This window comes from Amblyomma americanum, chromosome 5 (genome assembly GCF_052857255.1).
Source record: "Amblyomma americanum isolate KBUSLIRL-KWMA chromosome 5, ASM5285725v1, whole genome shotgun sequence".
Taxonomy (NCBI): domain Eukaryota; kingdom Metazoa; phylum Arthropoda; class Arachnida; order Ixodida; family Ixodidae; genus Amblyomma; species Amblyomma americanum.
In genome coordinates, this window is record NC_135501.1 from 40,882,850 (window position 1) to 40,897,649 (window position 14,800).

Sequence of the window (14,800 nt, forward strand, 5' to 3'; positions counted from 1 at the left end):
GTATTGTGAGCCTTCCAGAGACCTTCTTCTTTCATTTGTACATACCATCATCATCCCACGGCTCCGCCTGTGGCACGCCCCTCGCGTCCGCCATTAGAATAAAAGCCAGGCACGGCCGTCTTGCCGCCTCGGCCTAGCCTTCTTCCACAAACGTCCTGCCGTCTCAGCCAAGCTTTCCTTCACAGTATACTTGACTCAGCACTTACCACACATACAGACTTTGTTCATTCACTTTTACCTCTACCTAGCTGAAGTGACCACTCCATCGTTTATCTATAATGTTTCACCTTACAAGTGTGGAACAATAAAATTCACTAAAGACTATGAAAAGCTGATTAAGCTTCTAATAAAGAAGGAATACCAGCCTTATCCTGCAAATTCTTATAGAAGTTTTCTTACTGAAAGATGCATCAATGATGGCTGGCATTTAAAGTGAAAACAAAATGAGCTTACTAACCAGTAGTATGCTCCATTGTGAAAAATCAAGTGTAACTCTCAGGTGCCTTGGTTAACATCACTTAAGTAATCACAGAGCAAGGAAAAATGTACTTCTTGGAAAGCCAACTTATATATGAGCAAAAAAGGGGGGCAGCTTACCACTGTACAGCAGCAAAGCACACAAATGCAGCTTCAATCGACTCTGTTTAAGGGGAGACCCGAGTCTTTGAGGAGAAAAACATGGTCAAAAAATCGATCTATTGAAGTACTTTTTATCACAATTTAGAAGCTATAAAGTACCTGTTTCTAAAATATTAGTGTCTTCCGATGAGTAGTTATTCAGATATCAGTGATTAAAGTCAGTAACTTCACGAAAATGGCTTCACGGAGAGCGACCATTTTCATCTCGTTTGAAAGCTACATCCTCCTACTAGCGGGAAACTTTTCTCCGGCCAGCAACCATGAAGCTGTGCGGCTTCAAAAAAAAAAAACTAAATACACGCACGGCATTGGTGCTTTCGCATCACGTGGGGTGAGCGCCGACTCCTGATTGGATGTCGGGAAGCGTCGTCTGCCAGAAAAAAGCGCATTGGTCGCCATTCTGACGCGTCGCGCCGATAGCCACTCTTTCACTTTGCTATCTCGATATGATGGCTGGCGGGCATCGCAAATTCCAAACGGCTTACGCCTCCGTTCGCAAAAAACGACAAAGACGGCCTCAGACACACGCGACGAGCCATCAGATGGGCCAGCACCGGTGACGAACGACGCAGCGAGCCTTTCCAACGCGCCTATAGAAGGTGTGGACGCGTGTGCCACAGCCGACGGTGTGGAACAAACAGTGCACGTTGACACGCCATTTCTTTCCCGCGAAGAAATAGCAGCGGCTGAACATCGGGCGAATGAAGAACAGCGACAACTTCCTTCGATGTCAGCAACTCGCCATAAGCAGTCCCTTCTGACTTCGTCTTCCGCTGAAGCGCCGCACGCTGAAACCAACGGAACAGTTTCACCATAGTAAGCTTAGCGGCTGTGAATGAACTGCTTCATTGCGAGCAATGCAACATGTGCGGCAGCCCTCCGAGCCTTTCGAAGGCAGGGCGAGAATATAGAATTGCAGTTAAAGGGGCCATGACATGGTCGTTCTTCATATTGCAGTTTTGTGCTTCAGTAACTAATACAAGAGCTTATGATTCAGTTTCCGAAATTTGGCTGCCCTGGACGAGCCGCTCTATATTCCAAAAAATGCAATAGAAATTGAGAACGGGAAACTCCTCCCACAAGCAGCGACCACCATATTGAATGCTATCGTGACGTCACCAGGGCATACATGGAGCAACGTCGTCTGCTTTCGTTGCTGCAATATGCGCAGCGAGGTCTCTTGTCCCCTGTACTTCCACGGGCGATCGAAGTAGCAGTCGTCCCCCATATATGAGTGACTGGTGCCGCAAAAGCGTTAATAATAGTAACGCAGTTATTCTTTGGTATAGGTATAGGGTCCAGTTACACTAGGCCGATGCGACGGCGACCAGCGGTCGGTTGGCTGGTTGGTATGCAACTGCTGTCGCTGACGTACCGGTCTGTCACGCTAGACCGACGACAACGCCAGCACGACCAACAACCCCGTATCGCAGTAGTGTAAAGAGTGAACTTAGTGGGAACTGGCAGAGTGTGGTGGGGGACTAGTTGGTAAGACATTATATAAACTTAAGGCCTTTAGAACTTATTGGTCCTGATCATGCTAGCCACGGCGACATACGAGATGTGCGTGCACCAGCGAAGATGTGCTTTCATTTGGTGCCTGCGCATAGAACCTACCGGCAAGGCAATTGAATGGCACGGGCAGAAAATGCCGCACGACGGTGCCGCTCGTCGCTCGCCGCCGTCGCCTGGGCTTGTGCGACCGAGCGAAGGCTTCACACCCGGTGAATAGACGGCTAGAAAAACTGCGCTTGTGTATCTTATCCTTATCAAAAAAAGTGAAACGTGCGGCTGCAATTCATATCTTCACACTGTCTTACTCAGAGGGAAACTTGCCAGATGCTTGAATTTCAGCCGCCAGTGGACCGCCGGCCCCTTTCGTGACGAGGCCTAGCGAGTACGCAGGATTCGTGTGTGCGATTTCGGCGATTGCGGAGAGCGAATTCGCAAGTCTTAGCGCCTGAAAATAGCTGTCGAGCGTAGTTTTGGCCACAGTGCCCTCAAAGCGATGACTGCCTAATCGCAGGGTGCGAGTACAAGGGGAAGTGCTGATATGTGACCCAGTCTGCACAGCATGTGCTGAAGGCAGCCGGCAGCAGCCGTCGGCGTCGACTGTGGACAACAAATCTGGTTGCTTTCATTAATTCAAGTGATGCCCCGAACGCATCTTTAGCTAGAGCGCTTTAAAATCAAATACTGATGACATAAGAGGAAGCAGATACAATTAGCGGGAAGCGCCGGTCCTACGCGAAGCATTTCCCAAGCAGGCGATATAGCATCACTGGCGCTTATTGCAGTGTTATCATAGTGTGTAAATGAGTAAAACAACAATTTGTGAGCAAGACTACGTAATATTTAAGATAAGGAGAGCCCACCTTGCATTTTATGCCAAGCAAACGAGCAGTACTGTTTGCGCACAGCTATGTAAACAACCCCAGTGCGGGGCTGCAGTTGTCGTGATCGTCGCATTCCTATGCCACAATGCGCGCGCACAGTAAACGATAAATGTTGTACTATTATTTTCAAGCACTCATTTAGATGGCGGCGACTATTCATCGGTGCGGGCAGTGAAAGGATTCGAATCACGTAGGGTTTAGCAAGCGGCATAATTGGTTCCTGCAAAAGGGTTCTAGGAACCGAATAAAATGTATGTTTGACTTACAAATGCACACATGCAGCGGGGAAGTCGTCTCATTCGGCATTTTTCTCTTCTCCTTTCGTGCCTCAAGGTTACTCGAGTGCTACCTTCTGATAATTTGAGTTTAATTATCGAGCCGATGAATAGCGGACAAGAAATTGGTAGCCAGCTACAAAACGCCGCATGTGCACATCACGGTGCACATCAGCGAAGGCATGCACGGCACGTGCTGCTTTTCACATACGGGAGGACTTGACTGCTCAAAAGAAACCACAGTCGTAACATAAAAATAACATTTTATGAGTGTAAATAATAAAGCAGGGGTCCATCGATTTCTGTTTCCTCAACAATCAGAAAAGGGGCACCACGAGCAAGTCCGCTTTTTTAAGGATCACTCAGGTCGCGTACTAAGCTGACGGCTTCCGAGAAGAAAACACTGAAAATACATTTTATTTCGATAAGCTAATAAAAAAGAAAACTTTTCCTGCGACCGCTGTCTACAATGCGCATGCGAGCACCTCAACAGCGCGCAGCAGACGACGCGAGGCGGGTATGCCCCTCTGACGCAGAAGAAACGAAAAAAATTTGTTTAAAAAATATTTACCGCACAGAATCAACTGAAACTTGTGGGGATTTTAATTTAGCAAGCTGAGAATTTAATGCGATAAGCAGGGTATGCGTGAAAATAGGCTGTCATGGCCCCTTCAAGCTTGTCCTGACCTGCAATATCTGCGGAGAATTGAGAGCTGGATGGAGTTTGCCAAGGGCCGGTGAGGGTGCTACCTGCAATCCTTTCGAGGTAAACGTGCTTGCTACTCGTGCAGTCATGAGTACAGGCAACGGCCAAACTGTGCTGAACGATGTTTTTTCTGCCCTAAACATCTCTCATCATGGAATGCATAAAAAGATATACCAAGATTATGTAACTAAAAAATTTAATCCTGCAGCTCGGAACGCATCTTCGCTTGTGATGGGGGAAGTGCGCGGCAGCCGTGACGTCCCTCTACTCAGACCTGCACTTCGCAAATCCGGGGAATATAGCTGTATCATTTGACGGAACTTTGCTGACTAGAGGTCATTCGTCGTACATCTGCGTGGGAACTGTCATAGAACAATTTACGGGATATGTGCTTGATTTCGTGGTATTATTGAACTACTGCTTAGGATGACAGCTCGGCCCCAAAGATTAGGACCCCAAGCATCAAGAATGGAAAGCTAGCCACAAGTGCCAAAAAAACACTTCCAGCAAGCCTGGCCAAATGAAGGTGGAGGCTGCGAAGATTCTTTTTGGCCGGTCTCTTGAAAAACATGGACTGAGATAGATACACCACAATGTTGTGTGATGGAGACAGTCGGGCTTTTAATAGCCTCCGAGAAAAAGTATATGGCTACTTGAGTATAGAGAAGGAAGACTGTTCACAAATGGATGGGTGCAGCCCTTCGAAGCCTTCTGCTCAAAAACAAGGAAGAAGGGAAGCAGAGCCTTGGTGGCAAAGGGAAACTGACCAGAGACCTCGTAACAAAACTCTCCATTCACTATGGCATGGCACTCAATCAAGGCAGCATTGATGAGATGCAAAACGCTGTTCTTGCAACGTACTGCCACGTTAGCTCAACAGATGCAAGCCCAAACCACTCAAGGTGCCCAAAAGTGAACAGTCTTGGTGCAGCTTCAACAGGGCTTTGGCAAAGCAAGAAACTCCATCACAACACAAGTACAGTCTGCCTCCACATGTTGCACAAGCCTTGCTGCCAGCCTACACGCGCCTCTCTGGCAGGAAACTACTGGAGCGCTGTCAGACAGGGAAAACACAGAATTCAAACGAAAGTCTGCACTCTGTCATTTGGTCCCTTGTACCAAAGATCAGGTATGCATCACTATTCACAGTGGAGGCCACTGTTGCTGAGGCAGTACTAAGATTTATTTCTGGCAAAGAATGTGCCACTGAGGCAATTCTGAAGGAGCTGAGTATCAACAGAAGCAGTGTGCTGCTTCAAGGATGTGTTGAGTAGGATGAGCGCCAGCTCAAAGCGTCCGACAAGAAGCACGCAAGTGCTGAGAATTTCCGCCAGGCCATGAAGAAGAAGCATGTAAAAGAAAATTACTCTGATTACGTGCCTGAAGGGTTCTAGCACAAAATGAACCTGATTTGATGCCCTAATTTGTTGAAAATAAATTGAGGCTATGCTTTGAAAGTTCTTTCCTTGTTTTCTCAAAACTTTTTTTTACCATAACATGTGCTGTTGCCCAGGGTATCTCTTGATGTGCTGATCGGATTTTAATAATTCTTAATGCATATGAAAGCTTATACATCTTTCTGTGCAACAAAATAAAAAAGTACTACTTTTCACAACAGAAATTTAATTAATTTAGCACTTTAATTGAAGAAAAATTTGGGTCAATTCATAAGCATCTTAAAAAAGGCTATAACTTTTACACTGCTACTGCTAAAATTATGGTGATGGTATGGTTGCAATCTAGGGTTACTACAGAACAAATAGACATAAAATTTTTGTCAGTCATTATTGCCCAAGTTAAATAAAACTTGGGCACAATGTGCATGCATAAAAAAATTAATATCTTGAAATCCATTCGAGATAGGAAAGAATTGATTCCATATTTGTTTTTAGGATGCCAAAATGCACTAAACAAGTAAGTTTCATCTCTCTTGGTTTAAAATTAACAAAATTTGTCTTAAGACCAGGGTCTCCCCTTAATTCAGACTTCAAGAGACCAAAATAAGTTGCCTAATTGTCTGAAGGTTCAGTTATTAACTCTTTCGCTACCGTGCCATAGGCCATCGGTCATCGGTCATCTATGACCGATGGCATATTGCATGGTAGTGGAAGAGTCAATAACTCATCAGTCATATATGACCAACATTTTGAACTTGCTGCCAAAATTATGGTTCTTGGGTGCTGACCAAAAATATGCATGTTTGATCCTGGTTGCAGCAGTCGCATTTTGATAAACATGAAATGCTAGAGGCCCGCGTACTGTGCGATGTCAGTGCACATTCATGGTGGGTGAACAGCGCAACAAAGGCGGGACAAAGGCACGACAAGCGCTGTCTTTGTCCCGCCTTTGTTGCGCTGTTCACCCACCACGAATGCTTACCAACTCGCCGAAATCTCAGCTTAACTCAATGTCACTGCACATTACAGAACCCCAGATAGTCGAAATTTCCGGAGCCCTTCACTATGGCATCTCTCATAGCTTGAGTCGCTTTGGGACGTTAAACCCCATAAACCAAATGATGTCAAGGAAGGCCGTGCCCCCTTTTTCGCCCATAGAACGCATTCACTACCAACCGAAAAAAAAAATGGAAAAAAGGAGGAACTGCAAGCTCTGCTATAAAAAAACAAGAACGGAACTCGGAACAAGTGTAAAGTGCAGCGCATCCCATATCTACCTCCATTTCACGTCTTCACGTGACTGCTTCCTCTAGCAGCACAGCAGTCATATTCCCCAACTTCCGCAGTGGTGGCCAAGTGGCTGAGCATCCGCCTCGCATGCGGGATATCCGGGGTTCGATCCCGGTGATACAATGGGTACAAACTTTCCCCTGGCCTGGTGCTCGGCTAGTAAGGGCTGAAATGCTTGGAAAATGGGTCTTTGATCCCACTGAGTAATTGAAAAATACCTTCTGCCATGGCGCTCTTTGGCCATAGCTGCCCTTGCGCCATATAAATCCATAATCAACATATTCCCCAAATTGAAAGGCCACGGAAAGTGCACTGTATTACAAGCGCAGATGAAAATCACCAGAACGGTAGCTAAGAACACGTGAAACAGTTTGGATATTTTATTTATTTTGTAATCAGCTTCTGGCTCAATGCAGTGGCTTATTTTTGTTTTGCTTCTATTTTTTGTGCTACCAGCATATTTAACCATCAGTTTTTCTAAAAGTTTTGCAGACAGAACTCTGGCGTCTTTTTTTCTTTTTCATTTGGAAGTATGATCAATAAGCCGCAGTTTAATGTATTAAAATGCGCAGCGCATTTAGCACTCCTTGAAGAAATAATCTTCATTTTAAAACACTCAAAATCGGTCCCTTCTCGTGATAGCGAAAGAGTCAAAAACCCTGCGCCACCCCAAAGAAAATAAAAGCTGCCAAATATGCGAAAATGCACTGAGCGAGGAGGATTCATCGCAGAGACAGCGAACAGCCCGTGACAAGCACGCAGTTTTGGCGTGCTGGAAGCACAGCGTGGACATATGCAGGGGGAACACACACAGGCATCGGAAGAGTGAGACTAAGGAGAAATGACCAGCAATGCTACACTTTACGTCCGAAAGTCCCTGTTTGGATGACCGGCAAATGCACGGATAAAAGTTGCAAGCTGGCAGCAAAGCTCAGAAACTGAAACTGCGCGATTGAGGCACCTCGATTATCAAGCTTTGGCATTGCTTTGCAGTGCCACCTTATGGCTTCGAGGGACCGTTGCTTCACCGGTTTGCGGCGACATCGGGATTGGGCATATCCGCATTAAAACCAAAATCTTTCACTTAATCAAGCTTGTCCAGATTTTGTCCCAGTTATCCACGTTTTCAAATGATCAATTTTTGTGTGTGTTCAGTTTGCTTTTTAAATTTAAAATATTTGCACCCATAATCACCTTCATCATCTAAGGAAAAGAGGGTATGATTTCATTAATTAATTTGCATATTCCGGTCTTGTCTGCAATTAAAGGGTCCATTGCTGGATAATCAAGTTGAGGAATATTTGGAAGGGTCAGCAAAACATTTTTCTTCAGAGATAAGAAAGTACAGAGTTAATGACGTTACACTACCCACCATGTTTCTTAAGCTGTCAGCCATGTTTCATTCATGGATTTCACTTGCTCACTCATTTTGTAAGACCACGTTACAGGTTACATACTGTTAAGCTGTCTAACCAAGCAGCATACATTTCTGGGCACATCATTTTTTTGTTTTATGGTGTTGAGTGAGTCTAGTTTTGTTTATTTCAGTAGCAAATACTATATACTGTTTTGTAAAAATAAGGACAACAATATTTGCACCTTGATCTTTTCCTGAAATCTGTTTTGCATACTCAGCAAATACTCAATATCTGAAGGCGTTTTCCCTCATATTTGCCTTTTATTCATATTCAAAAATTCCAATAATCACACACCCCTAGTTTAACACAAAAGCTTTGAAAAACACTGAGGCACATCCTTCAATAATGTTATCACAACTTTATTTTTACAGTGTTTGGAATGTGGTACTCTTCCCAATGGCTGACGGGTTGCGTAGGTTCCACTACTCAAGTCGGGTGACACTCATCCTCCCATCAATTACAGGCCCAATTCGTATACAAGCATACATAGCAAGATCATTGATAGTGGCATTAAGTTCCATATTTACTCGAAGCTACTCTGATTTCTTAGCATTAAAAAAAAACGAATTTCACTATGGATGTGAAACTCATGTTTTTAATTCATAAACGATTTATTCTCTAGTACCGATTCTTTGTACTTTCATCATCATCATCATCAGCCTGACTATGCCCACTGCAGGACAAAGGCCTCTTCAATTAACCCTATCCTTTGCCAGCTGCGCCCACCCAATGCCTGCAAGCTTCCTAATCGCATCCGCCCACCTAACCTTCTGCCACCCCCTGCTACACTTACTTCCTCTAGGAATCCACTCCGTTACCCTTAAGGACCAGCGATTATCTTGCCTTCGCATTACATGCCCTGCCCAAGCCCATTTCTTCCTCTTGATTTCGACTAGGATGTCATTAATCCCCATTTGTTCCCTCACCCACTCTGCCCGCTTCCGGTCTCTTAACGTTACACCTACCATTTTCCTTTCCATGGCTCGCTGCGTTGTCCCTAACTTGAGTTAGCTTCCACGTTTCTGCCCCGTAGGTGAGTACCGGTAAGATACAGCTGTTGTGCACTTTTCTCTTGAGGGAAATTGGTAAACTGCTATTCATGATCTCAGAGAGCAGGCAGTGAATAGCATTGGCGAGATGGTGTCTCCCTGCCTGACACCCTTCCTTATTGGAATTTGATTGCTGACTTTATGGAGGACTATGGTAGCTGTGCAGTTGCTACAGTTGCTACAGTGGGGACTGAGGGCCGAGGGTTAACTGGTTTGTTCATAGAAGGTTGTGGCCAAGTACTACAGCATGGTGGGCAAATCCTGTTCTAGTGACAGAGAGCGTTGTCGGTTCTGGTCACCAAGATCAAGCCGTACCTCAGGCCTGGTAATGCAATCCGCCTTTTTCACGACGCGACTCCGCATGCGCCCATCCCCTGGCGGTGGCGTTGCGAAACATATTGGAAATGTCGCGCGCTCCACTCGAGACCAGCCGTGGAAGTGTAAACAAACCAGCTTCCTACGCGGGGTGCGTTGCTGCAGCCGTCAGGCGTTCAGCGCGATGCATTTGGCGATGCCTACGGCATGTGTTGCATACGGCTGCAATGCCCAATATGTAAAGGGAAGCAAACTCGGATTTTTCCGCTTTCCGAGCGCTTCCCGGGACTGCCTTCGACGTGAAGCGTGGATAAATGCAGTTCGCCGGCTCCACGATCGTGGCCGCCCTTGGGCACCGTCAAGCACGTCAAGACTGTGCGAGAATCACTTTGTGACAGGTACGGACGAGGTACTGTGGTTAAATGCGTGTGCAGTCTATCACGAAATGCTTTATTCATGGGCAGGAAGGCCTCGAATGTCACCGCGGCACCCAGACTTCGTTCCGACGCTTTTTGCTTTCTCAAGCAATAAGGCCAAATGGGCAAGTGCTGTGAGCCGCTTTCAACGCGCGATGGAGCGGGCAACGAAAAAGAAGCTACGAGAGCATTCACGCATGGTGCTAAAATTCTGTCATAACCTCCAATGGAAATTCCTTGTTTATGCCACTACACCCTGGCCAATATCCCCCCGTGTGGGTATGTGCCATGTATTAAGAGGCAGAAGAAGAAGAAGAAGGTGCGTTATGCGTGTGTTCGAATCTTATCCATGATGAAGAGCTCTGCAACCTACTGCAACCTCCTCTGCTACGGAAACAGAGTTACACAATTTTTGTTAGATCATCCCATGCTTGCCATATGCAATCTGCAATTTAAATAGTCACCACCTGGTTATGGCCAATCCCCCTTGTGGGTATGTGCCATTTTGTGAGGGAAACAACAACAACAACAGCTCTGCGTGGTATCGCCGGAATGGATCAATGTGCGCCTCTCACGCTCGTCTTTATGGACGCGCAAGCTTGTTTAATCTATGCAGCGGTGTGCAGTGGGAAAATACAGTGAAAGGCTAGCAGAGCTGCTTTGTTGCGAGTACGCCTGTGCTTTTATAGCTCGTGTAGCTATTGCAGCGCTTGAGCACAACGATTGCTTGTGAACACTGTTGTCCCCAGTCGTTTTCTGTACTACGGCGTGCACGATGTAGTATCCACCTTTCATGAATGGCAGGCATATACAGCGGAAAACGCCAACCGCACGGATCGGGGATATTTCATTGAACATTATGTTCCGAATGTAGCCTTCATCTCTGAAGCGGCGGCCTTTGCTCAGCTGGTGTTCGCATCGCATGCCGGATGATCGGAGATACTGAAGAATTTGCTCTTCGGTGGGCACTGCAGCCTGCCTTGGACTACACACACAGCCACCAGTCAATCCTAGAAATCCTCCAGGTACCAGGTTCTGCCCACGACACGCCATCGTCGACAGATTCAAACAAAACGTGCTCCGGAGCGGCACTCAGTCCGGCCGGGTTGGCCGCGCAGTACCCTACCAGTGAGCTCCCAGCGTTGTACGCGAGGTGGCAGCACAGGAAAATGAAAAAGGCGGATTCCATCGTCACATAGAGTTTTTTTTTTTTTTCAAACCAGTGGAGAATTGCATGGCACCGGGATTTGAACCCCAATCCTCTTGCATGCGAGGCGGACGTTCTACCCCTACACCATCGCTATGGTAATCTTTGTACATTATTGCATGAATTTTCTTTGATTTTGCCAAAGTTTTCGACACCGTCTACCGCAGACTGCTCCTTCTCAAACTGAGTAAGCTTCATCTTGACCCTGATGTTTTAAAATTGAATGAATGCTTTTTATCAAGCTGCACATAGTTTGTAACTGCCAACAAATATAACTCTCGTGCTTGCTCTGCAACTTCTGGCATCCCTACAGACTGCCCCAACTTTCAGTCTGATGTTAACTACATTTCTTCTACACATAATACTTGGCCAATGAGGCTTAACGCTACTCAATTCAAGTCGATGAAAATTTCGCATCGTTCACCTCATAAGGTACCTTTTCGTTATTAACTAACCCCAGTCCCTCTAACAGAGTTGCTGTACATAACAAATACCACATTTATTCGCGTAATTTGTGCTGCTTTAATTTATTACCCAGATTTATAAAAAAAAAACTTTACTTGCAAATTTTACTCCCCTGCAGTGCTATACCACCAACATGCATATGGGTGGGCGCAAGGCATGCTTGGGAAGAGTCACGTCCTCGTGTGCAGCTGTGAAAGGGGCAAGTGGTGAGGGGACGCCACAACACAGATCGCACCAGTAAGGAAAACGCTACTACCATGACCAAGCTAATGTGAAGTCACACCACACGTGTGCCTGAGAGTGCGAGACTCGGGCGCTGGAACCAGCGTGCCTGAATTGCCTTGATTGCAACCCCGCTTCCCTTCCCGTGACGCACCAACACACAAATGGAAACGAGTTAGCACCAGCTAAATACCGATGAAGATAATGATGGTAAATGAAGAAATAAGAATAATGGCAGCAATGACCACACTGCATCCTTCTCTTAGGAGTTCAAAGGTCATAATGCACAACATATCGTATATTGTAAGTTATAACCTGACCTTTTTTTTTTTTTACAAAAACAACAATCCAGGATCAACAGCGCCGACCTACATGTGGGATCAAAGATAGCTTCACCTGAGCTGTGGGTAGTACGCACTCCGTGCCGGTGCCCAATCCAGGCAAGGTATATTGAGCTCCATGTGTAAAAATGAGAGTCGTTAATTCGTTTGTAAACTAAGTTCTGGTAAAAAAATTCGAACTGTGCACTGTTTACCTGGCTCGCTCGCTATGGCGATCATTTCCCTGGACATACAGCTGTGAGAGCAAACTTCCAGTAACCTCTGGAGCCCGCTGGAATCCAAAACTACCAAACTGTTACCTGTTTGGTTTGCCACTAGTCAGCCGGACCCCGTGCGAGGGTGCCTTTTTATCACCTTTTATATCCATTTCCCTCTGATTGCTGGCTTTGTGATTGTATCGTCACTTGTTTACGTTTACTGCTTTGAGCTGCTGTGGGGAACTACATAACGCGGGGGGGCAGGGGGGGGGGGGGGGGGGGTGCGCTGACTTATATTTGGAATAAAATTTTTATCTTTTAATCCAGTGCGAGGTGGAAGTTTGGGGGGGGGGGTTGACGTATAGGTGGCAATATACAGTATATATTGCAATATTGCACGTTACGACCTTTGTAGAGTTTTTTAGGACATGTCTACGAAACCTCCACGCTTGCACCTCCTTTCTGAAACCTTAACTGCGCAAATTACATGAATAAATACGGTAAAGTTGATCTCAAAATCGATTCTATATAAGATAAATTTTCTTTTGTGCCTCTAATGTGAAACTTTTGCTTTACGGAACAGTAGTCGCACTAAAACACAAATATGTGCCATTAAAATCGGACCCTCATGTGCCACCAAAATGGGACCTCTAAAGAAATCCATTCAAAAGCATGCCACCAATTTCAATTTTCCTGACTATATTTTCAAACTGCAAGCATAATTCCGGTGAAGTAAAACCTAAATTTGCCTGTTTTCTTGCATAAACTTTCGCAAATATGCCCCATCCCACAATGACCACCCATCCCAAGGTTGAGGTGCCCAGCAGTCGCACCAACTTACATTGTGGTTCCATCATGCCCAAGAGATCCCAGGAACGGAACCATGTTCTGTTTTACTATGTTCTTTTGACCCTCTCCGCTCCGTAATGCTTCGGCCCTGAGAGTGAATAAGTGAACACAACTGTCGGTTACTTAGAGTAACAATGGACCCTAATGCCTTACCAAGTCTGGCTTCAAAGCACCTAAAAATGATTGGATTAAAAACATGCGCTTGCGTAAGGACAACTGCTAAGTTTATCTTAATGCACGCCATATCATTTAGCCGCCCGTAAATGATGATGCATGCCTTGATGCAAAAGCACACTGGCTGGCAGCAATGCTTTGCCAGGGCAATGCCAAAATGAGCACATCATGCAAAAGCATGCCCATGCATAATGGAGTCTAGTGTGTCCTAACTTTGCAGTAGACACTGTACAATGATCAGCTTTGGTACAGATGGGCTAACTCCACAGGCAGAGAGATGTTTTGACTGGCTTACAGTAGACTCTCATTAACTCTAACTTCAAGGAACCATAGATTTTTGTCTGAATTGTCAGAATGTTTGAATTTTCAGAAGTGCACCTTTACATGATGCAAGAGTAAAAGCAATTTGCTTTACGGATATTTCTGTGCACAAAGAGTATTTTCAAACTATTTACCTAAGCAAACAAAGATAAAAGGCACTGATATCTTTACTCAACCAGAAGTACCCAGCTGGTTGTGGAGGTGAAGAAAATTTCCCAATTGAGCAAAACCACATTCGATGAGAACTCAAGGGACTGAAAAAAAAAAACGTCTGAAATATTTGAAAGTGAAACCATCGAATGGCTGCAAAAATCTTAAAACTGATAAAAAATAAGCAACGGTCGCCTGCTTTTGAGTGAAAACCGCGGGAATATCAATACAAAACTAATCCAAACAGTAAGGCTTTCCACGGCTTCCTCCACAGGTATGTGTGACGCGGTAGTAGTGCAGCTTCCTCACATGCTGTGGCAACAGTGTAAGGAGGCTTCACCACACAAAAAGCAAGCAGCTCATGATCGGCGCACACAGGAAGAACCACGTGGAAGGAAGTGAGGGCATCGCATATTTGTGCCGCAACAGCACAGCGCTTCCTAAAAAGAAAGAAGACCAGTGACACACCAATAAACGTCTGAAACGGCACTAACTGGGCTTGCCTTGGCCCGCTTATGCACGGCCTGCAGCTGCTATCGCTGCAGTAGCAACCCTAGCCGCGGGCTGGGAGGAAGCTCAGAAAACGAAACTATGGTATGTGGCAACAGGGTGCCTCGATCATTTGGAGTGTGGATCGGACTTGATGGTGTCCTCCTTTGGAGAGCATCCAAGTTAACCGGTGAGAAGGGCCGACTTTTCAGCACATGCAACGCTGCAAACCTGACGTAGCCCACTCTATCACACACCGCAACTGTTGGCGTAGGACAAAACGTCTGAATTAACTGAATTTAAAGGAAACCGCGGTGTGAGTTTGGAAGTTGGAAATCTCTTTGAACTAACATAAGGCACGAATTATCTATGTTTAAATTATCACGAGTCTACTGTATACGGCCTCTGATTTGCCTTCAGTAGGATTGGCAAAATAACTTTTTCAGTAAAATGCCAAGCATTAATCACTGCCATGCAAGCAGGA

General features: G+C 45.6%; 2 protein-coding genes across 9 annotated transcripts in view; one reads left to right on the top strand and one right to left on the bottom strand.

Moving 5' to 3' along the window:
• The window catches only part of LOC144132405 (uncharacterized), a 273,566-nt gene that overhangs the window by 69,481 nt on the left and 189,285 nt on the right, over window positions 1-14,800 (top strand). The window lies entirely within an intron of this gene.
• The window catches only part of Atg14 (autophagy related protein 14), a 64,909-nt gene that overhangs the window by 23,085 nt on the left and 27,024 nt on the right, over window positions 1-14,800 (bottom strand). For 3 of the 6 annotated variants that reach the window (XM_077664787.1, XM_077664791.1, XM_077664788.1), the window contains one exon: window positions 13,175-13,270. The exons of the other annotated variants lie outside the window; for them this stretch is intronic. In XM_077664787.1, coding sequence (XP_077520913.1) covers window positions 13,175-13,270 — 96 coding nt within the window. The remainder of the gene's footprint in view (window positions 1-13,174; window positions 13,271-14,800) is intronic. 6 annotated transcript variants of the gene reach the window in all.